The sequence below is a fragment of the Kogia breviceps genome, chromosome 18 (assembly GCF_026419965.1).
Source record: "Kogia breviceps isolate mKogBre1 chromosome 18, mKogBre1 haplotype 1, whole genome shotgun sequence".
NCBI lineage: Eukaryota > Metazoa > Chordata > Mammalia > Artiodactyla > Physeteridae > Kogia > Kogia breviceps.
In genome coordinates this window covers 3,136,684-3,163,448 of record NC_081327.1, presented here as the reverse complement: position 1 = coordinate 3,163,448, position 26,765 = coordinate 3,136,684, and the positions used below count along the sequence as shown (strand labels likewise).

Below are 26,765 nucleotides of genomic sequence, written 5' to 3'. Positions count from 1 at the left end.
GCACATGTCCAGCAGCGCACCTGGTATGTTCTTGACCTTTCCCTTGGAAGACACGGACCCGCCGGGCGCCCGCCTGTCTGGTTTGGTTGGCTGCCCCCAACCACCACTGCTCCGCCAAGGGGAAAGGGCTCAGGGGACACGGCTTCTGCAACACGCTGGGCAGGTGAGGGGACGCTGGGAAGGCGCCCGGTTAGGAGCCGCTCACCACTCCTCCCGGAGCCTGCACGTGTGCACGGGGGACGGCTCGCTGGGACCAAGACCCATGTGAGGCCGGGCAGCGCTCTGCTCCTCCGGGAAACGCTGAGCGGTCCGGGCACAAGTTTCCCCACGGCAGAGCGTGGAGGTCGCAGGCCCTAGTTCCACGCTCCAAGGCTCCCAGCCCGGAGGCCACGATGCAGGGACAGCTCAGGCTCCCCGAGCCCACGTCCCAGAACTCAAGGTCTGAGCAGCAAGAGTCTTAAACTGTCTTCCTTTATTCGTTTATATTCGCAATATGAAACAGAAGCCCGGCACAAACACACGCACACTCACGCCAGCCTGGGGAGAGGGAGCTGGGACAAGGTCACTTGGCAGCTGGGCTGGAGCCCAGACCCTTGGGAGTAGGACGGGGACCCCAGCCAGACCCCCACCCCAGAGTTCATGGGAGATGGGGGGGGTCTCGGCGAGTGCATCAGGGCCCCAAGGGAATGTCACCGGGGAGGCCCCTGGGACCAGGACCCCCAGCTCCCTCCCCCAGAGCTGGCTGGGCCAGGTGGAGGGCCTTTTAGCTCCCAGCCTGGGTCAAAGTGCAGGGTCCGAGGCAAGGGGATTTGGGCAAAGGCACGACCCCCACTCGGGCCCTCCCCCAAGGTGGACCTGAGCCGAAAGGCCGAGTGTGGGTGTGGGCGTCTGCACCGGAGGGTGGGCGGGCACGGTGGGAGGGGAGGATGGGTGGCAGCCTCAGGACCCTCACTACAGCAGCCCCCGTGGGACAGGGTGAAGGTCCAAGCCGCTGCCGCCCCACCCTGCCTCCTTCTGGCTCCCCGCCTGCCCACTCTCTCCCCCCTCGAGATATATATACATATATATATATATATATATATATATATACACACACACACATATATATATATATATATAAAATATATAATATAAGTCTCTCTCTCTCTCTCTTTCTCTCTGTTCGACTCTATTCTAGGAGACCAAACTCCGTAATTTCTTTTCTCAGTGCAAATGGGGGTGGGGTGAGGGGCCTGTCTCCCTGGCACCAGCCTCCTGGGAGTCCAGAGAGGACCTGGGCTGGGTAGGGTGGGGACGGGGCGATGGGGCGACAGGACCACTGCGGAACCTGCCCTGCCCCCACCCGGACCGGGTCCGCGTGGAGTGCGGAGGATTTGGCTGCCGCCACTGGGACCAGGCAGTCACCTGGGAACCGAGAGGAAGACCCACGTGAGGAGCCTGCCGCCCCGTGAAGTCCCTGCCTGCCCTGCCCCAGCCCACCCTCTGCCCCCGGCCCCACCACTCACTGGGAGCCCGGGGACGCCGGCCCTCCTGGGGCAGAGCCATTGGGCATCGGGAGTGGCTCGAGGGCCAGGGCGCTGTTGGGGGAGAGGGACAACGTGGGGAGGTCAGTGCCCCCCATGAAACACCAGCCGCCCCGTGAGGCTGCACCATGTTTACCTCTGGCTCCGGGGCAGCCCCGAGGACTCTGGGCTCTTCACCCCCTCCGTGGTCTGGGGGTGCTGGTGGGCCCTGGGGGCCGGGACAGAGGTAGCAGGGTCTCTGGTTGCACTGCGGGGGGACCCATGGGGTTACTGTCACCGACGCCCTCCCGGGCACTCTCATCCCTCAGCCCCCCGCCGTGTAAGCAGGGACGGAGCGCGCGGCTCAGGGGCGTCCCTCACATCCGAAGACCCCTGGGAGCCGCCCACCAGCAGGAGCAGCTCAAGGTGAGCAGGACACGAGCTCTGCACACTCCAGCCCCCTTCTGATTCTACTGGGCCTTCCCAGCCCAGGGCTGAGTGCGGGACCCTGGGATCCAGGATCCTCTCTGTGCCCACACATGGCCCCAGGCCCAGCCCTAGACCTTCAGCTTCCCGAAGCTCTGAGGCAGTGGCGCACGCCTCGGGGGAGGGGGGTCCCGCGAGGGCCACGTGGAACAGCTCCAGGGCAGGGACAGCCCGGGGGCCAGGCTCTACCCGCCTCCCCACAGTCGCCCCTTCTCGCCCCCGGGCCGCTGCACTCTAGCCAGTTACCTGTCCAAGGAGCTGGGGGCGGAGTGCGTCCCTCTGAGGGTGGCCTGGAGGTCCCCAACACTGACCAAGGCCTGGCAGGGGGCTGTGCAGAGTAGAGCGGCCCCGAGGTGTGAGACTCGGTGAGCTTAATACCAGCCTCGCTCCTCAGGACCGGGTGGGGACAAGGCCAGGGGACGGCTGTGCATGGGAGGGCTGACCGTGAGGGGGGCAGCATGGGGAGCGGGTGGAGAGCGGCTCACCCGAGGGCTCAGCTACTTTGCTGCCGGCTGTGGCTTCCTGAGGTGCCGAGGAAGGGGTGGGATCCTGAGACCTAGGAGGCAAAAGAAGGAGCGTAAGGCGCAGCTGGGGTCGGCGCCAGAGCTTAAGGCAACCGGGCCCTGGGCACCCGCCACTAGGCCTCACCTGAGCTGCAGGGTGCTGGGGGCCGCAGGGCCAGCTGGGCTCGGGGCAGGGAGGTCCGGGGGCCCGTCGCGGGGCTCCTGTGGGGCAGGGGGCCCAGAGTGCAGTTCCTTCTCCCTGCAGGCTTGGGGGCCAGCCGGGGCATCCACAGGCACTGGGTCAAAGGTAGTTGTCCAGCCGGGGCCTGGAGGGGGAAGCAGCACCGGGGTGAGCACAGAGGCAGACGGCCGGACGCACCTGGCCACGCCCGCCCCACGCATGCACCCACCCGGAGGCTGGGGGCCGGGGCTGGGGTGAGAGGCGGGCCCTGCCCTGCCACGGGCCACCCGCCGGTCACCGTCCTCGTCGTCCTCGTCCTCGTCGTCCTCGTCCTCCTCGCTGTCTGTGCTGCCTCCGCTCCTGCCCCAGGGACACCTGTCAGTCAGCCACTGTGCTGGACACCCCCCTGACCCCACCAAGGCCGGCCCCAGGCAAACGATGGGAAGGAATCAAAGGGATGGAGAGGAGGGCGCAGCGGGGAAGAGGCCCAGAGAAAGAGTCCACCCACGTCCCATGGGGGTGGGAAGGCAGGGGGGAACTTGAGTGCCCTCTGGAAAGGGCGTGGCCAGCAGCACGGGCGGAAAAGCCCTGCCCAGCCCTCAGCAGGAATGGGGACAGGGAAGGCTGACTCCGCACTCTTCCTCCATCCATTATAGCCTCGGAGGAGGGCAAAGTCCAGCAGCGCAGCTGCTCCACACGTAAGGGCCGAGTGTTGACTAGCACGTGGACGCCGTGTCCAACGGGGAGCCGCTAAGCAAACGTGGATGCTGCTTCACAGTCACTGGCCGCCGTGACCCAAAGGGGCTTGTCCGCACAGTGAAAACGAGCCAGACGCTTGGGTAGAGGGAGCTCCCTGAACCTGGAGACCTCGGAGGGCACCTCCAGAACCCACAACCCACGTCACACTCAACAGGGAGACCCGATGTCCCCCCAGATCAGGGAAGTGACGTGGGGGCCTGCTCTTCCCACTTGGAAAAGAAGGAGCAAAACTATCTCTAACTGCAGAAAGGGTGATTTTGTATATAGAAACCTAAGGAATCCTCTAAAACTGTCAGAACAAGCAAGTTCTGCAAGAATGCAGGATACAAGATCAATGTGAGAGAGACTAGTATTTTTATATACTTATGACAACTTCAAAATGACTTTGGGAAAACAATTCCACTCAGGATTGTATCAGAAAGAATAAAATGCTTAGGAATAAATTTAACAAAAGCAGCATAAAACTTATACTCTGAAAACTACAAAACATTGTGAAAAATAATGAACACCTAAATAAATGTAAAGACATCCCATATTCATGGACTGGGGGACAAAATATTGTTAAAATAGCAACGCTCCCTGAGCTGCCCTATAGATTCAGGGCAATCCCTCTCAGAAACCCAGCTGGCTTCTTTGTTGAAATTGATAAACTGATCCTAAAATTCACCTGGAATCTCGAGGAACCTGGAATGATCAACACAACTTAGAACAGACGAACAAGCCAGATGCTCACATTTCCAATGTCAGAACTCACTACGATGAAACAGTAATCAAGGGTTGCCCCGCCAGAGAGAGGTGTACAGACCAATGGACCAGAAGACAGAGGCCAGAAATAAACCTTTGCACGTACAGTAGAAAGATTTTTGACAAAGGTGTCAAGACCATCCAGTGAGTGGGGAGTCTCCTCAACGTGTGATGCTGGGACACCGGCATTCCCACACACAGAAGAATGAAGCTGGACCCTCCCACCTCACACCACATCTAAAAAACTAGCTCAAGGTGGATCAAAAACCTAAACATTAAGACCTGACGTTGAAAACACAGGGATGCATCACAACCTTGGATTTGGCAATGACACCCGTAAGTGCAAATCAGCTTGGCAGTCACACAATGACACACCAGCAGATGGCAAGCGACACAGAACCACACCTACCCGAGGGGTGGGCCTCACGTGTAGGAAGAGGCAAAATCTACAGGGCAAGAAGTCCGGAGAGCGTCACCCTCGGAGGGCGGCCAGCAGGGGGCACGGGGGTACAGGGATGGTTCTGCTCCCTCCTCTGGGTGCTGGCAAAGGGACGTCCACGCGTCCGGACACTTAAGATTCGTCTACTCGTCTGTATGCTAGTCACCCGCCAATTTAAAGAGTTAAAACACACTAACCCTCAACTCAGAAGCCAGAGCAGGTCAAGTTGCAGGCCCCGAGTTGGTATTCACACTGGCAAGTCTATGCCAGCCAAATGCATTTAGTCAGTGATTCTGGCGCCAGCCAGTAAGAAAAAAAATAATGTACTGCTTGTACAAAGAGCTGGTCACAGCTTACTGACCCGCATGCTGGGACTGTGACGGAGGGACAACCGTCATGCCTCGTTTCACTGGAATTTGGGGAAGGAGCCGACAGGACACTTACTGCCCTTTTGGGAAGAACACCTGCCCGAGAGCTACCGCAGGGGAGAGGAGGGGGGGGTGGGGGCAGATACTGGTTCCATTCGCAGCTGGACCAAGCTGTACCTGAAGGACCCACCTACTGTTCCAGCCTTGCACAAGCGCTTACCCTACTCCTGCTGTAACCGAACTCGTCTGAATTGGATTTTCATCACTCACAACTGAAAGCGCCCCCAATAACACACACACCGCTTTCTCCTTAGGTTTCTCACTCACTCCAGCTGGTGAAAACCATTTTACGTGGGCCCTGTGGCCCTGCTGTGCTGGGCAGCCTGCAGGGGGGTACTCACCGCACACCCGGGGGCTGGCCCAGGCGGGCCCCCCTGGCCAGCTGGCCCCCCTGCCAGGCACCATCCTCTCCATCAGACCCCCCCGAACCCTGGCCCTCTTCCTCGTCCTCCTCCTCGTCCTCGAACTGCTGGATCCGGTCCTTGTAGCATATCTCAAGCAGGCTGGCGTTGGGCTGCGGGGGCAGGTGGGGGTGAGGTGAGCTGACTGCCTGCAGCCCGCCCCCACCAGCGGGGTCGGGGCAGCACTCACGTTCTCGTCGTCGGCATTGAGGGAGAAGGTGATGTTGGCCGTCTTGTCGAAAGGCGCGCTGCGGGAGAAGCACAGGGGCAGTGAGGGGAGGCTCGGGCCACCTCCCCCTCTCATCACGACCCTCGCTCTCCTCGGGCCCTCTACCAGCGAACGCACCTCCTTGCTAAAGCTGATCTGTAACCCCCAATCATCTGTAACCCCACGTCAACTCTGGCAGCACCCTCCGTCGGCGTAGGTGTCTGCAGAGCGGAGTTCAGTGAGTCGCCCAAGCTGCACACCCCCAGCCGAGTGAGGTCCCACAAGGAGACGGGGTCAGGCCCCACCTAAGACTCCTGAACCTTGTTTCCTCTACCGTAAAATAAAGGACACAGAACCTAGCTGGAGAGGTTGTTTATAGGGTTTGAGATCATATGCCGGGTGAGATTATTTATTTTCCACGCACACACTTCCCCCAGGAGACGGCCCACTGTTCACGGTGACTTCACTGGACGCAGCCTCGCACGGGCCGCCCCACACAGAGCACCGCCCCACACAGAGCATCGCCCCGGCCCAAAGAGGGTCAGTCTGGGCCAAAAGAATCGGCCTCGGAGCTGAAACAAAAACGCTTCTGTGTGGGCCCCACCACCAGCCCAAGGCAGGACCCAGATGGCAGCGAGTGACCCTAGGGATCGTGGGGAGTGCGGCGCTGCTCATCTCCAGCTTCCAGCCTTTCAGTGTCCACATCCACCCACACCCATCTCTGCTCAATTCTTTCGCTTTCAGGAGGCCTCACAGAAGCGCAATTCCTGGGCTAAGGAATGAAATCCATGCATTTTAAATACTGACACAGATTGTGGAAAGAGATTTGTCAATTTCTACTCCTACCCGCAGACTGTGCAATTTTCCAACAGCCTCCTACTTGTTTTGTTTGCATCCCGCACCCCCCGTTGCTCCCGGGGCACCAGCCCGCCCCCCTCCGTCCCTGTGTCTGTGCCGAGGTCTGGGCTCCACGCCGCGGGGTGGGGGTACTCCCCAGGTGCTTAGCTGTCTCTCTGACTCAGGAAGTACATTAGCAATCTCTGAGCGCTGACTTGGCACCAGCTGTCGTCCAAGCCCGTGACAGACCGACTCACAACGGCCACCAGGGCGGGTGTTCCCGTCTCCTTCACAGAGAGGGGGCGGCGCGCACGCACAGTTGGTAGGCACAGCTACCAGAGCCCTGCGAGCAGCACCTTCAGCCCTGAGATTAAAGATTCTCATCCATTTTCTGTGCCAGGATGCTTCACGGCTTTACATTTTTCTTACACTCAAAGCCTTTAACCTCACTGGAATTTATCTTGACAGAGGAAGTAACACAACTTCATCCCCAAAGGGCAGCCGGCTAAGCTGAGGCCATTCACCGAGTGTCACCAGCCCCGCCAGGAGGGGTGGTGTCTTCCTTGGCCAGTGTCCTTCCTCTCCAGTGGCCTCCCAGCACTGGGCGCCGTGCAGGACAGAGCAGCAGACACGAACCTCACTTCTGAGTCCTACAGGGTCTCTGTCTGGCTGTGGGCCCGAGACACCGCAGCTGACCCTCCCACAGTAACTGGTGAGTGCGCTGGGGTGACTGACAGCGCTGCGTCTCCCGGCTGCAGGTGGGCTCCTGAGCCCCGCGCAGGGGGTCATCACGGCTCGTAACCGGGCAACACCCGAGAGGGCCCGGCACACTGCCTGCGATGAAACAGACCAGGCCAGGGCCACGGCCCCCACGTGCAGCCCCTAAGGGGCCAGCTGGGCCTTTCTGTCACCACCCAACTCAGGAACACCCCCACGGCACGCCCGTCGGTGACTGTTCCACTTTTTCTTGGGTGTCACGGACTCATCTTCTGCTCCGACGGCACTGGCTGCGCCGGTCACTGGGCACGTCCCCCAGGGCCCGGCGTGGGTCCACAGGCGGCGGCTCCGCCCCCACCCCGACGCAGTCTCCCCTTCAGACTCTCGCCGCCTGACCTTCCCTTCACTATCTACCAGTTGCTGTCGTAAGGCTGCTCGTGAAATTGACAGAACACTAAAACTTTTAATTTTTTCTGTCAGCAAAAAACTTGGACAATAAAGAAGGTAGTTCACGAGCGCAAGGCCGGAAGTGACTGCTGTCCAAGTGTTACAGGACAAACACAAATAATCAGACCTGGTCATTGAAAAACCATCTCTCATGAGGCCCGAGGCCTCCGCGGCGTGGCGGTAGGCCAGCTCTGACGCTGCGAGTGTCTGTCCCACAAGCTCCGCGGCCCAGCTCTGCAGAGCCAGCCCCCGTGTCCCAGGACGCCCACGCCTCCTACCTGGTCCTCAAGAGACGGGGAGAGGGCCCGAGGCCGGCTGCTCTCCAGGCTGAGCCCCACGTGGGGCTGGGTGGGCAGTGGGCACACCGAGGAGGACGCAGGGAGGGCAGCAGGAGGAGCACGCCATGGGAGCGCGTGCCGACCCGCCGCCTCGCGCCCCGCCCGCCCCCGGCCTCGCACGGGGCCACACTCACTTCACGCTCTCCTCCTGCTCCCCAAACTCCTCGTCATTGAAGCCAAAGTGGTCGATGAAGGCTGAGGTCATGCGCTGCATCTGGAAGTCCATGAAGGCCTGCCAGGGGGCGGGGGGCAGTCAGGGCCGGGTGTCCAGAACAGCCTCCCCGCCCCACCCCCCACCGCCCCCACCTGCTGCAGCACCGCCTCCTCCGGGAAGTTGAACTCCTTGAGCCTGTCATCCTCATCGTCGCTGGAGGAGTGCAGGTGGTGGGTGTTCACCTGGGCAGCGGGGCGGGGGGCGGGGGTCAGGGCCCGCGGAGCCCCCAGCGAGGACGCGCGCAAGCTGGGGTCGTGGGGAGGGGCGTCCGGGCTGGACCAGGAGGAGGAGCGCCGGCGAGGGCTGACGCGGGTGCGCCTGGCGCAGGGGCCTCACCAGGTCCACGGTGTTCTTCTTGTTGGTCTCCGCCAGGGGCCCCGACACGAACACCTCCCACCGCTCCCGCTGCTCCTCCGGCAGCTCTGCTGGGGGAGGCGGGTGTGAGGACGCAAGGCCCCGGGCGCCCGGCCCCCCCGCCCCCGGGCCAGCCCCAGCCCTCACCCTTCAGCAGCTGCCGCAGCTGCTCGGCGTTGGGCCCCTTCTCCGAGTTCTGCGCCAGGGCGTTGGCCACCCTTGTCAAGTGGCCCATGTAGCCTTTCCGAGGGCCCCCTGCGGACCTGGGCGAGAGGGGCCGCGGCTGGACACAGACCCACCCCGCCCGCCCAGCCCTGCCCTCCCCAGGGAAGGCCCTGGACGCTCGCTCGCTCACTGCACACGGTCGTTCTCCTCCCAGGAGGTCAGGATGCGCTCCACCAGGCGGCACTGCTGCAGCAGCTGCGTGGGGGCAGCGAGGAGCCGGCGTGGGGTGGGGCCGCGGCTGGGCCCTGCTACCCCAGCCCGCTCCCAAGCCCCTGGTCTGCCTACAAGGAGCGTGCAGCGAGTGTGCACACGCACGCGCCTCCTCTGCTCACCCAGAAACGCCCCCTGCCTGTGTGACGCCCACTCAGCCCACCCAGCAAACCCCAGAGCCACTCCACCCGCCTCCAACTCCTGCCTGTCCAAACCCCCGGCGCCCCACTGGCCTCCCTAGGCCCCGGGCTATAGCCAGAAAGGCATCTCCACTGGTGTGGTGCCCATCAGCCTGGGAGAACCCTTCCTGATCCCCCAGGACACCCACTGTCCCCCAAGGTCACCACTCCACTCATCCCCACCCCCCCCCAGGTCACCCTCTACTTTCCAAGACTCTCGACCTAAGGAAGAGGCTGAGCCCCCAGTTCCCGGCACAGGAATGGCCTGGCAGCAGCCAACAGGCGAGGGGCAAGTGTGGGGCAGAGCCCACCCCCAGAGGTCAAAGGGGGGCCTGGGAGCCCCACTCACGTGTTTCACGACAGGGTTCTGGGCGGGTGTGTCAGAGCTGCCGCTGGAAGGGGGCCCAGAGCTCAGCATCGTGCTCACGCACACCTCCACTTGGGCGTGCAAGAAATTGTTGAACACATAGTGGAAGAAGAGGTCCTGGGGGTAAGGGGCACAGGCTGGCTCTGAGCGGCCCCCACCCAGTCCCCGTCCTGCCCAGCCGACCGTCCCTCCGCCCCCCGCCCTTTGTCGCCCGTACCAGAAGGGTGTTGGGCACGTCCAGCGCCAAGAGCTCCTGGGTCAGGGCGGCATCGCTGGCGCTCAGGGCGCTGGCCAGCAGCTTGACCACGTGCAGGCGCATGTTGCCCAGCGGCGGCGCAAGGCTGCCCCATGTCGTGCGCAGCGGCTCCAGCTGCGGGCACAGGAGAGGCTCAGTTCCTGCTCCAGCACTGCCCCGACGGCGGGGCACCCTCGCTGCCACCCCCTGCCCCACGCGCCCTGCCCACCTCGGGCGGCTCTAGCAGGAGCTGGTGGAAGCGGCTGAGCTGTGGGCGCAGGGCGTGCAGGGTCCCCACGCTGGACACGGCGCCGTCCAGGGCTGCCTGGGCCAGGAGCTCCAGCTGTCCATCCACGCTGCTGAAGAAGTTGTTCACAGTCACAGACTCGGACCTGCAGAGGGACGGAGAGCGCAGAGTGAACCCCCCAGACAGCCTGTGCACATGCACGTGTGTGCACACGTCTGCACGTGTGGGCCACACCTGGGAGGGAGTGAGAAGCTGCGGCCCTTAGGAGCCCGGGATCCTGGGGGCAGTGACCTGCCCCAGCAGCCCGGATCCCAAAGGCCAGCTCGAAGCTACAGGCGGTCTACTCACCCTCTTTCCTCATCTGCCGGAAGGGAACAAGAGGACTCCTCTCCAGAAGCCTAGCGACCCCCAGCCCGGAACTGAAGGGTGGGGCTCCAAGGGGTCACCCGGGGAGGGAGGCCAGCCTCTCACCTGGGCCTCCTGGGCTCCAGCAGCATCAGTAGCACCTGGATCCCGCTCACGATGACGGACTGGCTCTGCTCCCCCTCCAACATGTTGCTCAGAAGCTGCTCGATCGTCTCCTGCCTGGGGCGGGGGTGGCAGGCGTCAGGGAGAAGGACCCCCAGATGGCCCCCCCTTCCCTCTGGACTGGGCGCCACCCGCAAACCCACTTCTCCAGGGTGGCCAACAGCTGGTCAGACTCCGGGCTGTCCGGCACTTGGGTCGCCTGCTCCCGGCTCAGGCGGATGATGTCGCACAGGGACTGGGATGCGTTGGAGTGTTGCTGGGGGAGGGGGAGACAGAGCTGACACCCCGGCCCCGCCCTGGCGTCGGGAAGCCCCACAAGCTGAAGACCGGGCACCCGCCCCTGAGGACAGAGGGTCACACAGATCCCGGGACACAAGTGCCGAGGGGGAGAACAAAAGCACCAAACACTGGGAAGGCAGAGACGACAGAGAGAAAGGGAAACCAAAGACGACTTCCTGGAAAAGGAGACACCCCACTATCCACAGTAGCTACAGAGGAGAACAGCCCGGGCGTCCACCACCTGGTGAACAGGTAAGCGACCGTGGTCTATCCACACCCTGACACGTTCTTTGGCCTTAGAAAAGGGTGAAGCGCTGACACGCAGCACGACGTGGGTGAGCGCAGACAAGCTGGCGCCGAGGCAGAGAGGCCGGTCACGGAAGACCCTGCGCCACGCAGCCCACTTACACGGAGCGCCCAGAGACGGAAAGCAAGCTGGTGGTTGGTGGGGGCCGAGCAACCACGGGGGAGACGGGGAGAGGCAGCTAACGGGGACAGGGTTTCCCTTGCGGAGTGATGAAAAATACTCTAAAATCAACGTGGCAAGGGCTGCACAACCCAGCGAATATACTAAACGCCACTGAATCCTACATTTTAAATGAGTGAGTTACGTGGTTGTTACAAAAGGAACAAAAAGAAACCTAAGCAGAGCTCCGCATCTAACGCAACAGGTGCTTCCGGGGCCCACCACACAGACCCCCGACCCACGCAGACCAACCAGGCCCCGGGCCGCACTCAGAGCCCCTCACGGGCGCCCCGCCACCTGGCTCAGGCAGATTCCCCTCGTCCCTCTGCCACAAAGGCCCGGACAGCCGTCGCTCTCCCAGGCCGGGCACTGGCTGAGTGCCTGGTGCTGACTACCTGCGCCTGTGGACCTGCCTACAAGCCAGCGGGCCGGGAGGACAGACTCGGGGCTCCCGCGTGGCTTCTTTGAAGGACCGGCAGAGCTGATCCAGGCACAAGAGACAGGACGAGCCACCAGGCCACAGAGCCAGCAGCAGAGGGGAGGAGGAGAGGGGGCCCTGGGAAGGGCGGCAGAGAGGGGCCAGGGCCAAAGGACCCCCCTCCAGAGCCCTGACCCCTCAAGGGAAGACGGGCCAAGTCCCCGAGAAGCGTTCCGTGTGTGTACACCCCTTCTCTGTTCTCAGCAGGAGCCCCCCGCTCAACTACACACAGTTCCAAATGCTTCCTTTTCTCATCAACTCATTTAAGAAGGGAGCGGAGGGACAGGTCGGTGTAGGGGGGAGGCTGGAAACATCAGGTGTGGGCGCCGCACTCACACTGTCGTCCTTCGATGGGTGGATCTGCTCGATGAGCCGCTGGATGATCTTCTCCTCGTTGAGCCACTGGGGGCGAGAAGGGGGGGCTCCGCTCACTGGCCCCGCTCCTGCCGCCCACCCCTGCCCGGCCGCCCCGCCGCGGCCCCTCGACACTCACGCTGACCACGTCCTGCCTCAGCTGTGGCCGCTCCACGCAGGTGAGGAGGCGCAGCAGGAGGTCCATGATGGCCGAGGTGCCGAGGTGCTGCAGCAGCAGGTCCACAAAGTCGTCCTTCTTCCGCAGGAAGGACACGAGCTGGGGAGCCGGGGACCGGCACGTCAGCGCAGGAGCCGGCCCCACGCCCGCCCACCCGCCCTCCTTGGGGCCCCAGGCACCTGGTCGGTCTTGCGGTTGATGAGGACGCCCATGACCTTGCTGAAGAAGCTGGCCAGCAGCGGGTTGAGCCTGCCGCCGCTCTGCAGGAAGCCGTAAAGCCGGTGCAGCAGGGACTCGTCCGCACCCAGCGCGTCGTTGATCTGGGGCACATCTGACGTCAGGATCTCGCAGGCCACGCTGGGGTACCTGACATACCCAGAAAGGGCTGGGGAGGGCACGGTGGGGGCGGAAGCCGAACCACCCCGCCTCCCCGTCGCAGCCCATCCATGCTCCCCACCCCCCAAGGCAGCATCCAGCCTCCTGAGCCTGACCTGACCCCCTACCAACACCTGTCCCTCTAGTCCCTCTACCCCCAACCCTCCAGTCTGACCCAGGCCCAGCCCCGATGACCCTTCTAAAATCCAACCTCATCCCCTCACCTCCTTGTTCAGACAGGGAGAGGGCTGCCCCACCCAGTGTGCCACCCAGGGCCCTGGGGGACCACAACCTTCTCCAGCTCTGCCCCATAAACTGTAAGGCCTCTGGGAACCGGGTTCCTTGAGGCAGGGCAGGGACCGCAGGGGCAGCTCGGCACAGGTGTCAGAATGGAGGCTCCCTGCTACTACAAGCAAAAGCCCAGTCCACGGGGCCACTGGACACGCTCAAGGGGGTACAGAGGCCAGACGAACAAAGCAAAGAAGGGAGAAGACACACGTGGGGGCAGGTAAGTGACAGATGAACACTGGGGGACACAGGGGACACTCTGCTGGCCCCCCCAGAGGTTCCCACTGTGCACCAGACCCCACACTAAGCAGCTGGCAGCACCTCACAGACCCCCCCCCCCTTCACAAAGGGCAAAGTGAGGAGAAGCAGTCACCCACTCCCCATCTGGCTCAAGACCTCCGGGGACAGAAGATGTAGAGCTCGTAAGGACCACCTGCGTGTCTACAGTGTGAGGGGCTGGGAGAGGGCGACACCAGGGAACCAGGAGGATTGTCCAGGACAGACTGCGCAGGGCTCAAGGAGGGCAGCAAAGGGACTTCCCTGGCGGCGCAGTGGTTAAGAATCCAACGGCCAATGCAGGGGACACAGGTTCCAGCCCTGGTCTGGGAAGATCCCACATGCCGCGGAGCAACTAAGCCCATGCTTAGTTACAGGGGCAATAAGAGAAACCACTGCAATGAAAAGCCCACGCATCGCAACGAAGAGTAGCACACGCTCGCCACAACTAGGGAAAGCCCGCGCACAGCATGAAGACCTGACGCAGCCAAAAATACATAAATCAAAACAAACAAACAAACAACAAAAAAAAAACGGGCAGCAGAGACCAGGGCAGACAGAAGCCCCCCGTCACGGAGACGATTCCCACTGACCCTCAACAGGGCCCTGCCCTCTTAGCCCACCCTCCCTGGCACACCCGAGGGCCCTATGGTGGGAGGGAGGGCAGAAGAGCACGGGGGAGGGGGCACAGGCACACCCTTAGCACCTGGCGTCACACTGGGCACTAGGGACGTGGGGGGTGAGGGGGCAGGCCTCACGCTGCCCACTCCAAAAAGGGAACAAAAATTCAACTGAATATGGGCTTCCCTGGTGGCGCAGTGGTTGAGAGTCCGCCTGCTGATGCAGGGGACGCGGGTTCGTGCCCCGGTCCGGGAAGATCCCACGTGCCGCGGAGCGGCTGGGCCCGTGAGCCGTGGCCGCTGCGCCTGCGCGTCCGGAGCCTGCGCTCCGCAACGGGAGAGGCCACAACAGTGAGAGGCCCGCGTACCGCAAAAAAAAAAAAAAAAAATCCAACTGAATAAACCCTGGAAATCAAGTGGGGGTGGGCTGTGGGCCCAAACACGGCGCCCCTAACGGCTGGGGAAGTGTCCTCGGGTTCGTTCTGTCCAACCCTCCGTCTGGGAGACGTCTGGGAAGTCCCGTAACAAGAACGGGAGCCAACAGCGTCCACAGCGAGTCGGGGAGCCCACCGCGGGGACCGACAGGGCAGGGCTCACTTGTAGCGCAGCCGCTCCTCGACGCTGGCCGGCGGCTCCTGGGTGACCCAGGCCACCATGGCCTGCAGGTGTGGCGGCTGCAGCAGAAAGTCCAGCAGCTTTCGGTTGACGACCTTGCACTCCTGCAGCACTTCCTCCTCGTCCAGCAGCTCGGGCAGGCTCAGGTCCTCCCGCTCCAGCAGCGTGTCGAGGTGCGAGCTCGTGTGCAGGTCAAACTTCCAAAACATGGCGCCCTGTGGGCAGGGGCTGTCACACATGGGGTCTGACCCCGCCCGCTTCCCTCCACCTCCCAGCCTGCGAGGACCACCCTATGGGTGACTGTCCCGTCCACTGCAGAGCCCCCAGGCCTGGGGAAGACCCCCGGGTGCGACCACACACAGGCCCCGTGGAAAGCCCCGACGCTGTGCACGGAGCCCCCATGACCCCGTCCCCCCGGGGCCTGTGTCCACTGTCCCCACATCTAGGCTGGAACTGTGCTCATTCCGGAACCTCTGGCATCAGACTCGCTTCAATCTGCATTGCCGGACAAATTAAATGCCCCGACAGCCAGCACGGTTGCCATCGAGCCCAGCAATGTCCGTGCTGTGTGCAGGGTGTGGGGTAGGGGCAGAGGGAAGAAGGTCTGCGACGTCTCCAGGCTGTGGCCGCTGCCTGGACACTACACGCCCCCCCCAAGCCCCCGTACCCAGTGCCACGACAGGAAGAGGAAAAGTCTGAGGGGAGGGGGTGGCAGCTCCCAGAACAGCCGCTGCCCGGGGCCAAAGGAACCAAGACAGGGAACCACCTTAGTAGGGAGGACGGAAAGCCAGCGCCCACCACTGGAGGATGGCAGCTCGCTGGCCAGCACTGGAGACCCTGTACACCTGGCTGTGGCCCACCCCAGCCGGCACTGGCCTTAGGGCCGTCTCGGGTGGAGCACTGACTAGGTGCCAGGTGGGTCCAAGACCTCGATGAGCAGGGATGCGGCTGCTCCTCTGAGGATTTCTATAGGCTCCCAGCATCGACCACCGGGTAGAGACCCGCCCTGAGCTGGCCGCCAGTTCCCAGGCCACTTGTTGCCCACTCAGGTTCCCTGTGCACCGGGCGCGGTGCCTATGGCCCTTGGGAGGGGCTGTGGTCACCCCACTGTACGGGCAACCACACCCGGGTACGCTGGGCCCCCCGAGCACCGTGCAGGCGCTGACCAGAGCTCACGCACGTCAGCCACCTCGTGAAGACCACCTGAAGCAGAGACCACTGAAGACAGACCCAGAGGCCAGGATGCCCCTCCCAGAACCTGCCAGAGGCGCACGCCAGTCCCTCTCCTACAAAGCCCTCCCTCGCCGTTTCTGGCCCACACGGACAGCGCGCCTGCCGGACGGGGCACCAGCCCAGGGGAGAAAGATGCTCGACTCGGGAAGCAGCTGGGGCTGAAAGCGGGGCAGAGCTGGGTGGCACGTGAGGCTGCGGGCAGGCGACTGGCCTTCTGCCCCTCGGTTCCTTCAAGATGCCACCAGCACCCAGCTCTCCCTTCCAGCCTCCTCAGGAGCCTTACTCGTCTCCTCCCAGCCCTCAGGGTGACTTCTCAGTGACTGGGAACGAGTGGCTCTAAATCTGCCATCCCTGCTGGGACTCCTGTCAGTTCCTAAGCCCCGGCCACCCACGGCTGAAGGTGGAGTAGACGAGCCATGACCTCGGGAGACAGCAGCAGACACCGACCCCAGCCCGTGGGTGGACACAGGGGGCACCTGAGAGCCCCCAGTCCCGCAGGCCTCGTGGGTCCTGTCCGACAGCATGCTGGGACTGCCCCCTTAGCCCTGCACCCCACCCTACTCAGGACGCTTTTCTGAAACACAAACGTGAGCACCTCACGCTTGTTCCCCCCAGGAGACCCCGAGGTGGCTCCCTCGTCTCCGCATGAAGACTGCGAGGCCCCGACCGTCTCCCGGCGCTCCCCACCCAGGACCTCCTGCTCATCAGCACTCACTGTCCCAGTCCGGCCTGAGTATGTGCACCAGGCTCTCTCACACCTGCCACCCCCTTGGCCGACCCACCTCCATGTGTGTGCCGAGCCCAGGCCATGTCCCCTGGTACCGCCCTGTCCCTGAGCAAGCTCTGGCCTGGCTGCTCACGTGTCACCCCGCAACTGCCCTTTCAGGGAGCATCTCCTCCAGAGCCTGCAGCCCCCTGAGAAGCCTTTTGTGTGACGTCACTGCCCCCAGCCCTAGGCCTCTGGGTCTGCGGGAATGGGGGCATTCTGCGGACAACACACCAGACACATGAAGTGGACAAAGCACATTAGCTGCACCCCCGACACCGTTCCCAGGCCCACACAGCCATTATCTCAATCTACCCTCACAATCGCCCCCAAGGAAGGAACCGATGGCCCCATTTTAGAGGTGAGGAAACTGAGGTGCACCGAGGTCTGGGGGCTGGTGAACTGTGGAGATGGCATCCAAACCCCAGGAGGTGATTTCTCGGGGTGCTGGGCTTCATCCCATTCACTGGTGCCCAGCCACTGCCAATGGACACTCACAAAACAAGTAAGTGAGCTCAGGCCCACGGTGGTTGCCAGCACTGGCTCTGCCCTGGCTACGGCCTTCCCTCACCTGGCTCTCACCAGCTGACACCCTCAGGGAGCTGAAGGCCAGCTCCTTCCTGGTCCCTGCAGGGCTTAGCGAAACGCTAAGCTGCACGTCTAGCACTTACTCAGTGGACACCTCTGAGTTCAGGGAGGAAGGCTGGGCCAGGTCCCTCGCAGCCTGTACGGCCCTTACGCTGAATGTGCCCTCACAGGATGGTGGACAACGCAGAGAGAACCTTCCTTGTTGGGCCGCTGTAAGCACCCTGGACAGCACCGAGCAGGGCACCTGGCGTGCGACCTGTGCTCAGAAACACTGACTGAAAGACACCCCAAGTTTTTCCATGGACCCTGCTCCCGAGGCAGGAAGCTGACATACCTGACAGGGCATCAGTAAAGGGACCGCTCCCACCCTGTCTCCCCCAGCCACACTCAGAGGCTCCCCATAAACCACAGTCACAGGTTGGGTGGGCTGGGGTGGGGGTGACCACCAGGGCAGGCAGGCTGGGGATGGGAGGAAGGAGAGTGGGCTGAACCCGGTGCCAAACGTGGGTCCCTGTGTCCAAGTGAGGCCCACGACTCCAAAAGGAAATCAAGGCAGCGCCCCCGGCTCTGCAAGCGCTCAGAGACCTGCCTTTGCACGAGGGCAATTCCCCACTTCTGCCCAGTTCCCAGACCTCCGAGGGACCCTCCCACCGTCCTCTTCACTTCAAGACACGGCCGGGCCTGAATGGGTTTCCTGAGCTGGGGGGACCTGGGACCAGAATCACTTCAAGGGGCAGCCACTGCTGGGCCCACGGGACGAGGAGCTCGCCATGGCGAGAACACCACCTCTTTCTACAGCACAGACTTGTGCGGCGATAAGGAGACCAGAGAGGTCAAAAGGCCACCCAGTGGCCTTTTCAGGTGGCATGAACAAAGCCAATCACCAAAGACTATGTAGTAGATTTCCATTTACATGAAACATCCAGAAAAGGCAAATCCATAGAGACAGAAAACAGATTAGTGGTTTTCAGGAGCTGGTGGACATGGGGGGGAGCGGGGGAGAAGTGTTAGCAGGTAGGGGGGTTTCCTTTTGAGAAAAGGATGTTCTAAAAAAAAAGTTCTAAAATCAATTGTATACAGCTTTATTTGCCAATGATACCTCAATTTTAAAAATCCATCCTAGGACTTCCCTGGTGGTGCAGTGGTTAAGAATCCACCTGCCGACGCAGGGGACGTGGGTTTCAGCCCTGGTCCAGGAAGATCCCACATGTCACGGAGCAACTAAGCCCGTGCGCCACAACTACTGAAGCCCACGCGCTCTAGGGCCTGTGCGTCACAACTACTGAGCCCGCGTGCCTAGAGCCTGTGCTCCACAACAAGAGAAGCCACCGCAATGAGAAGCCTGTGCACTGCAAGGAAGAGTAGCGTCCGCTCGCTGCAACTAGAGAAAAGAAAGCCATGCACAGCAACGAAGACCCAATGCAGCCAAAAAATTTAAAAAAAAAGGAAATAAATGGTTAAGCTACAAAATATCTGGATTAGAATATACTGTCAAATGGGAAGAAATAAAAAGTCTATAATAGCCATTAAAATTTGAAAAAAAAATCAATTGTGGTGACTGATGGTTGCACAACTCTGAATAGACCAGAAACTGTTGAACTGTACACTTTAAATGAATAAGTCGTATATGGTGTACGAACTACATCTCAACCAAAAAACCGTTATGAAAAACAAACAAAACCAAAGCTGCCTGAGGCTGCTGTGACAGGGCCAGGCCTTGGCCTTGCTCTGCATCCAAGACACCCCGAGCTGACAAGGCGCCAGGGCAGAGCCGAGGCTGAGGCGTGAAGCCTCGGGAGCACACCCAGGTCCCCCCTTCCCACCCTCACTGCCAACGCTGTCCCTGAGCTAAGCACGCCCCCCAGAGCTGGGCAACAGGGCCCTGCTAAGCCCTTCAGAGAACCTGTGCACCTGCACGGCACAGTATCTCCAATCAAGACGACTAGGTACAGCACTGTTGTTATTCCGATTTGACAGCTGAGAAGATGGGCACCCACAGGGGCCGAGCCACAGCAGAACCAGGACTCAGCGCCCTCTCCAGAGCACAGGAGGAAATTCTCAAGGCTGAGGCACGCCCACACGCTTCCAAAGCATCTGGAGACAATGCACAGGCTATGCTCCTCCCACCTGCTTCGGACAGCAGGTAGGACTTCCCTCCCAAAGCTGGCTTGCGGGAGAACGAGAGCGGGTGGGGTGCGGAGGGCTGGGGGGTGTGGACTCCAGCGGCCTCAGAAACCAGGTGGCCCTTTAACTCTAAGAACCTCAGGTCCCTCCTCCGAAAATCAGAGGAGGCTGCAAAGATCAGATGCAGTTGAGTGGTAGTCGGTACCCGACAAACACCAGGTCTCAAGCTCTACGCGGAGTTAAGATGCAGATACAGGAGAAGCGGAAAAAGGAGAAAAACACTTTCCCCCGCCACAAACTCTCAATTCACTCTCGCCTCAAGTCCTGACAGTCAATCCCACCTTCCACTTAACGGAACTTCCTGGAAGCCCTGGGGACTGGACGGGAGAGGTGGGTTTCGTTCTTACTCTCTAAGGGGGTGAACACGGGCAGGCACTTTGCATCCAAAAGCATTGTTTCCTCACCTATGAAATGGGGACACAGCCATCGGGAAGGGCCATTTTATGAGAACAGCTGGGTCAGGCCATTGGTCCTGATACAGCAGGTGCTAGCCTTTCCTATCTGTCCCTGAGGCCAGGCTAGAGCCTAGACACTTCTGAGCAAGAGGGAAGGAACAGCCACTACCCAGGGTGACGGCACTAAAAACAGAAGATCTGAGGAAATGCCCCATTTGCCTGAGTGACCGAGGTCACTCAAGTGCTCTGGTGGGCGCCATACACCCCGCCACCCCCACTCTTTGCAACTTTTAGCAAACTTCAAGAAAACGGAAGTGACTACCTACTGGTTTTTAGCAACCGTTTGAAAACCACGACTCTGGCTGCAAACGGAAGAAGGGGAAACTGTAAATGAGAAAGGAAGCCATTAAAAACGAAAAGTACCTCTCTCTCTGCCAGCTCTGCACCATCGCCCCAGGTTTCCTGCTTTGCTGCGCTGCTCTCAGGCCTCCGACACCAGCCGCCCCGCTCAGGAGCCTGGCAGCCCCTGGCCCTCCCTGGGCTCAGACAGGGCCCGACTGCAGCTCCCACAGAGCATCCCCCTGCCGCTGCTGCCACCACCCATCCAAACACAGCCCTGCCTGCCAGGGAGGCCGTGGGCTGATCCTTTATCTGCCACCCCTTTCTCGCCTGCCCTGGCCCTGAAGCACCCGGAAGTGGAGGTCAAGTGTGAAGAGGCCTCTGGGAGGGCCTTGGGGTGGCCACCTGAGATGCCCCGAGGCTCAGCAGAGACTCCAACATTGGGAGAGGTGATCTCAGGTCTGCTGCCGCTGCTGCCCTCAGCCTCCACAGGCCAACAGGCCCCTAAAGAGACAGCGGCCAGGTGAGCCGCAGGAGGGAAGAACCTGCTGCAGGCTGGCCAGCCCCTAGCCCTTTGCAGGGCCCACCAGGTCAGAGGACAGCGAGACCACCACCCTCTAACTGCCCCCTGTCTGTCAGCTCTCACCCAAATCTGAAATGAAATGGGGGTGGGGGACTTCCAATTCCAGGAAGGGGACAATGGATAACAGCAGGACCCAACACAGAGCCAGCAAGGTAAGCGGCGGGACATCCACTTGGAAGTAGGGGCCACAGAGGCCAGAGGAGAGGGACCTGGCCAAGGCCACACGGAATGATGGGCTGGGACTTTCCTGTGGCTCATCCTTCCCATGGGGGGCTGGGGGGGGTGGGGAGGCAGCAGTTGGGGCACCACCTCCCCCTCTGGCCCTAGACCACACCTGCCCAGGGGAGGTGGCAGCTCTGGTCCAACCCCAGAGGATGGAACAATTAGGAAACAGAAGAGAATGGGATACCCGGCCAAGGACTGAGGAGGGGCCCAAAAGCTCCCATTCAGTGCCATCTCCTGGACGGGTCATGGGTTCAAAGGGGAAATGAGCAACGAATAGATTTTGAAATAGCTCTTGGAAAACAAAGGGCAGGAGTGAGTGTTACAGGGTGATCCAAAGTCAGAAAGGCCTGAGTTCCAATCTGCCTCTCCAAACTCCAATCTCTGGGGCCTTAGACCAGGGACTTCACTCCACTGAGCCTCAGTCTCTTCCCTGAGAGACACCTCGCGGTCACTGCAAGACAGCACTTCCCATGGGAAGATCCACAAAACCAGTGTTCGGGGGGAAACCATGGTTCAGCCTGGAAAGGAAGGTGTGTCCCCACCCCCCAGGTACTGAGCCTGCCCAAGCTCACTTTAGGAGCCCGGCAACGCGGGGAAGGCTTCTCGTTTCCAGCAAGGCGTCCAGGCCTCTCTCACCTCATCTCTTGCTGCAACCCGCATGGCGCTCAACACTCCCGCCACACCTGACTGCTCAGCTGCTCCCTCGGCCTTCCCTCCAGCTCTTTGGGCCTGACTAGCTAGCTCCTCATGGGTCCTTCAGGCTTCAGCACAGACACCACTTCCTCCAGGAAGCCTCCCCTGACTGCGTTAGAGGCCTTCTCCACACTTGCACAGCTCTCGTGGTCACACTACGATGGCATCCGAGCGCTCTGCAACAGGACTTGCCTGTTCGGTCACCTGCCTCCCGCAGCAAGATGCCAGTTTCCTGGGACCTAGCATAACGCCAAGCCCACAGCTAGAGATACTTCTCTTCTTTAATTTATTTTATCGAAGTCTAGTTGATTTACAACGTTGTATTAACTTCTGCCGTACAGCAAAGTGACTCAGTTATACATACATACACGTTCTGCTTCATATTCTTTCCCACTATGGTTTATCCCAGGATACTGAATATAGTTTCCTGTGTTATACAATAGGGCCTTATTGTTTTAGAGATACTTCTTGAACTGTTGAAAACTGGAGTCCAGAGGGGAAAGGTGACCTGCTATGGTCACTTGGCCATGGATCCTGAAAAAACACTGGGTGGGTGGGTGGGTTGGGGGGAGACCAGCAGATTCTCCTTTACTGGAAAGAAACAGTAGGTATCCCAACAAAACTAACTACCAAAAACACAAAAGTAAATGAAAGTACACAACTCAGAACACACAGCCGCGCACAGCAGCAAGAAGGCAAATAAGCCACAACGACACAATACCCAAGCAAGAAAGCAGAGTTTCTCCATTGCAGCACTACTGACAGCTGGGCTGGAAAACACCGTGTTGTGGGGGGCTGTCCTCTGCACTGGAGGAGGTCGAGCAGCATCCCTGGCCTCCACCCACTAGATGCCAGTAGCATCCCCTGAGCTGTAACAACTAAAAATGTCTCCCACCGTTAGCAAACGTCCCCTGGGGGCTACCATCGCCCCCCTGCCCCCCAGTTGAGAACCACTGCAAAGGATAGTCCCAAACTGAATAACAACGCTAAAAGCTGCTGATCCTGGTACACTTCCTGTGCCTTGCTTTCTGCTACAGGCTTCTACAAACAGCACACTGAATCCCCAGAACCACCCTATGAGGAGAGAACGGACATCAATGCCACTCTACACCCCACTGAACTTCTTTCTCTGCGACTCTGAAGCCCGCCCCACACCTGACAACACATCTTCCTTTCCAGAAACATCCTGCCTTTCAGGCTGGTGTTACCAGTGGTCGCAACTGTGTCCTCAGCACTGACGTACAAGTATGTAAGACATCCAGCAAGAAAGACCCTAACGGGGTCACGTTCAAGGGCCCGGACAAGCAGCCTGACCAAGGCATTCCGCCCGCACTCCCAGCACATCTGCACCACAGGCTCACACGCTACTCCTGGGTTCCCACCTTCACACATCTGCACGTGCTGTGCTGTTCCTTCCACCCGGAAGGCCCTTCTTCCCACTTTCCATCTGTCAACTCCTACTCACCCTTCCTAGACAGAAAAAGCCACCCGCTGAGCCAGTCTCACCAGTCCCCCTGCTCTGTGGCCTCCACGACACCCTGAGTTGCCTCTGTCACTACACCAGCAACTGGGACGGTCCGGCTCTGCCTCTGTTTCCCCCGGGCAGGGCCTGGGCTGCTCCCTCCCTCCCCCTGGGCCCTCAGCCGGCCTCACCGCACAGAGAGGGGACGTGCGGGGACGGAGCGGTGGCTGCTCCACAGAAGCCTGGCTCCCTGCCCTCCTCACAGCCCGAGACAGCAGGGCGGGGAGCCACGCTCAGGATGCAGGGAAGCCCCATTACTCGAGCCTCCCGAGCCCGGGGTGAGAGTCAGAGCCGACGAGTCGACGGGCACGGAAGGAGCGGGAGAGGCGGAGAGAGGGAGGGCAACGGGTGCCCCGGGGAAGGGTGCGGGGCGAGGGGGCCGGAGGCGGAGAGAGGGCGGGTGGAAGCCCAGCGGCTTAGCGGGGGTCAGAGGGGGAAGACACTAAAAACCGACAGGGGGCACCCGTGGAATCACAGGAGGTGAGGCGGGGGGAGGCAGGACATGAGGTGAGGACGGGAATGTAGAAAAAAGAGACACTGAGGCAGGGGAATGGGCCTGAGAGGGGAAGGAAGGGTGGTCTGGAGGAGAGACTAGGAGACTAGGGGGGCTGGGGGGGGAGAGACAGGAGACTGGGGGGCTGAGGGGGGAGAGACAGGAGACTGGGGGGCTGAGGGGGGAGAGACAGGAGACTAGGGGGGCTGAGGGGGGAGAGACAGGAGACTAGGGGGGCTGAGGGGGGAGAGACAGGAGACTAGAGGGGCTGAGGGGGGAGAGACAGGAGACTAGGGGGGCTGAGGGGGGAGAGACAGGAGACTAGGGGGGCTGAGGGGGAAGAGACAGGAGACTAGGGGGGCTGAGGGGGGAGAGACAGGAGACTAGGGGGGCTGAGGGGGGAGAGACAGGAGACTAGGGGGCTGAGGGGGGAGAGACAGGAGACTAGAGGGGCTGAGGGGGGAGAGACAGGAGACTAGAGGGGGCTGAGGGGGGAGAGACAGGAGACTAGGGGGGCTGAGGGGGGAGAGACAGGAGACTAGGGGGGCTGAGGGGGGAGAGACAGGAGACTAGAGGGGCTGAGGGGGGAGAGACAGGAGACTAGGGGGGCTGAGGGGGGAGAGACAGGAGACTAGAGGGGCTGAGGGGGGAGAGACAGGAGACTAGAGGGGCTGAGGGGGCGAGAAACAGGAGACTAGGGGGGCTGAGGGGGGGAAGAGACTAGGAGACTAGGGAGGCTGGGGGGGAGAGACTAGGGGGGCTGAGGGGAGAGACTAGGAGACCTGGGGCGCTGAGAGGGAGAGACTGGGGGTGGGGAGCCCCCACGGACAAGGGACAGGGTCCGAAGGAGAAGGGGTGAAGAAACTGGAGAGATACCTGGGCGGGGCACTCGGGGGAGGGGAGCGTGACTCGGGTGCTTGGACTGCGGGGAAACTCCCGGTACGGCCCGCTCACCTGCGCGGGGGGGCGGCGGCTCCTCGCACTCGGGGCTCATCGGGGCGCCCCCCCCGCCCCGCCGCCGGCGGCTCCGGCCCCTCCTCAGGGAGCCGGTATGTAGGGGCGGGGGCGGCGGCGGGGTCTCGCCCTGGCGCCGGGGCTCGCGAAAGCGTCTCGGGCCTAGGGGCGCCCTCGCCCGCCGAGTTCCAGAGTTTCGGGGGTCAGCGCCGGCCGGGCGGGGCGGGGGTCCGGGGTCCGCGGGCGAGGTGTCTGAGGGATGTTGGCAGGGTCGCGAGGCCCGCGCAGGCCCTCAGCTGGGAAGTCGCCCCGGTTTCCCCGGCCCGGCGCGCCCCACGGAAAAGCAAGGGTCGGTCACAGAAGGCGTTCTACTCCGCAGTCCGAACAGGCCGCAGCGCTGAGCAACGGCTGACGGAAGCCGAGGCCCACTTCCTCCACCACCCCCTTCCCCACACCGGCGAGGTTCCCGGGCTTTGCAGTCGGCTTCAGGGCCTCAGACGCCCGGCTCCGTCCGCCACTATCCCACAATCCCCCGAGTACGGAGGCACGCAGGAGGCCCCGCCCTCGCGCCGCCGACTCGGTGCGCAGGTGTGCGGAGGCCACGCGCCCGAGCCCTACAGTGCGCATGCGCGCTGGGCCAGCCGCTGCGGACCACGCCCAGCTAGAATAACCCGGCCGCAGAAGTGCTTGCGCCGGTTTGTGCCAACGGTCTCTCCCTGAGTAAACCCACGGAACCCAGTGCGCAGGCCCCACTGCACACTAGGGCATCGTTTCTCTGCGACTCCTTTCCAAAGTCCACAGGAAATCCTGCTCCTGATTTTCTCTATCCACTTGCTCTTCTGTCTCCTCCAATCACATTCCTGCTTCGGCTCCAGGGTCGGCTCCTGAGTAATACATCTCGCGTTTTCTCTCCAACCTCGGCCAGGAGCTTTTTGTCCCGCCGCGATCTTTCTCGACGCCTTCCTCCTCTGAGCCTTGGACTGACTTCAGTCCCACTTCTAGGCCTTTGCCCAGGCCGTGTCTTTACTGTTGCCAGCCGCTGCACAAAGTATCCTCTAACAACATCGACTGGACGGGTTCTCCTAGACTTTGTGTGCATGTTCTTTAAGGTCCCATCTTGCTCTGCGCCTCAGTTTCCTCAATTTTCATACCCCTCTCTTGCCATGTTACAGGTCTTCTGTAAGAATCAGCGCTGTAAGTGCGTGTAAGGACTCGGCATTTTTAAATTTTTTTAACTCGCAGATTTACCTTTTCCATTTCAGGGACATTTTTACTGAATCCTATTCTAGTTGTTTGTTCTCTGTTTCAAGGATGTCAGTTATGCATTTGTGCTTAACATTTGTTAGCTTCTCTGTAATTGCTTTAATCTTTGTCATTTCTACCTGCATCTGCTGATTACCACACGTCAGTAATTTAATTTTACAGCCGTGTCTCTTCTGCTTCTTGCTATTTCCAGTTTATTTGTTGCATGTGATGTTCTTAGCTACTGCTGAGTGACAGGCAACCGCACCTATCACGCTCACAGCTTAGAGCTGCAGGTGTGAAGGTTGGTGAGGCTGGTTCCGTTCCTTATGTCTCTCATACTCTGGGCACCAATGGACATCCCAGGGCACCATCTCGTAAGAAAAGACAGAGGCGCCTCAGATCAAGCACGTTTCAAGTCTCAGGTTGCCTCACATGTGCCACCATCCGTTGGTCAAAGCAAGTCACATGGTCAAACCCAAAATCATGGGGCAGGCACCTATGCCCCACCCACCACGGGTGAGGAAATGTACTTCTCTCATGGAGGTGCAATGACAGGGAGCAGATATTTGTTGAACCATCTAATTTATTAATTACCACAGTCCTCAATTTGTTTCCTTAGGTTTGCCAAGCTTACCTTCTCATCTTGGAGGTCTTGTTTAAAAATGGACACAGGTTACTATTGTTATACAGCTTGCAGCATCTGTGAGGCATTTCCTTCTGTTCCTTGAATCATCTACAGCAGCTTCTTTTGTCGTTTGCACAGCATTTTGCTTGCTTTTTCCCCCAATACGATTGCATAGCTGCCACACTGTTTTAACGCATAAGCTCAGGAACTGAGGGGCAGGGGGTTGGCCATATTCAATCACCAAATGGAACCTGAGAAGCTGACAAAGTCCATCTCCAAGAACCTGGGAAGCTGCAGGGGCTTAAGACCGAAGTTGGGTCTCCACCTTGTCAGAACTCACAGGTTGACAATGCTGTTCTTTGTATTAGAATTGGAAGGAGCTTCTTAAAGTGTTTGGTGGGAACACCCATTCCCCATTGCTCACATTTCTGCGTGGAGAAAC

The 26,765-nt window shown here is 60.7% G+C and overlaps 1 protein-coding gene across 4 annotated transcripts; it reads right to left on the bottom strand.

The window, feature by feature from the left end:
- Nucleotides 1–453: 453 nt before the first annotated feature.
- PPP6R1 (protein phosphatase 6 regulatory subunit 1) lies at nucleotides 454–25,002 on the bottom strand. Of its 4 annotated transcripts, none has more exons than XM_067018794.1 (24): nucleotides 24,454–25,002; nucleotides 14,461–14,693; nucleotides 12,484–12,670; nucleotides 12,266–12,403; nucleotides 12,109–12,174; nucleotides 10,693–10,805; nucleotides 10,493–10,606; nucleotides 10,004–10,166; nucleotides 9,757–9,909; nucleotides 9,522–9,656; nucleotides 8,914–8,978; nucleotides 8,706–8,821; nucleotides 8,541–8,629; nucleotides 8,297–8,386; nucleotides 8,125–8,222; nucleotides 5,634–5,691; nucleotides 5,384–5,556; nucleotides 2,902–3,032; nucleotides 2,637–2,817; nucleotides 2,474–2,544; nucleotides 2,235–2,316; nucleotides 1,660–1,770; nucleotides 1,506–1,577; nucleotides 454–1,404 (listed from the first exon to the last, which is right to left on the bottom strand). In XM_067018794.1, the coding sequence occupies exons 2-24, from the start codon at nucleotides 14,685–14,687 to the stop codon at nucleotides 1,401–1,403; spliced, it is 2,637 nt and encodes an 878-aa protein (XP_066874895.1). In that variant the 5' UTR covers nucleotides 14,688–14,693; nucleotides 24,454–25,002; the 3' UTR covers nucleotides 454–1,400. The 4 variants fall into 4 exon arrangements, with proteins under 4 accessions (XP_066874895.1, XP_058900029.1, XP_066874896.1 ...); XM_059044046.2 differs by having other exon boundaries at nucleotides 8,541–8,626; nucleotides 24,454–25,001; XM_067018795.1 differs by lacking the exon at nucleotides 1,506–1,577.
- Nucleotides 25,003–26,765: the final 1,763 nt, after the last annotated feature.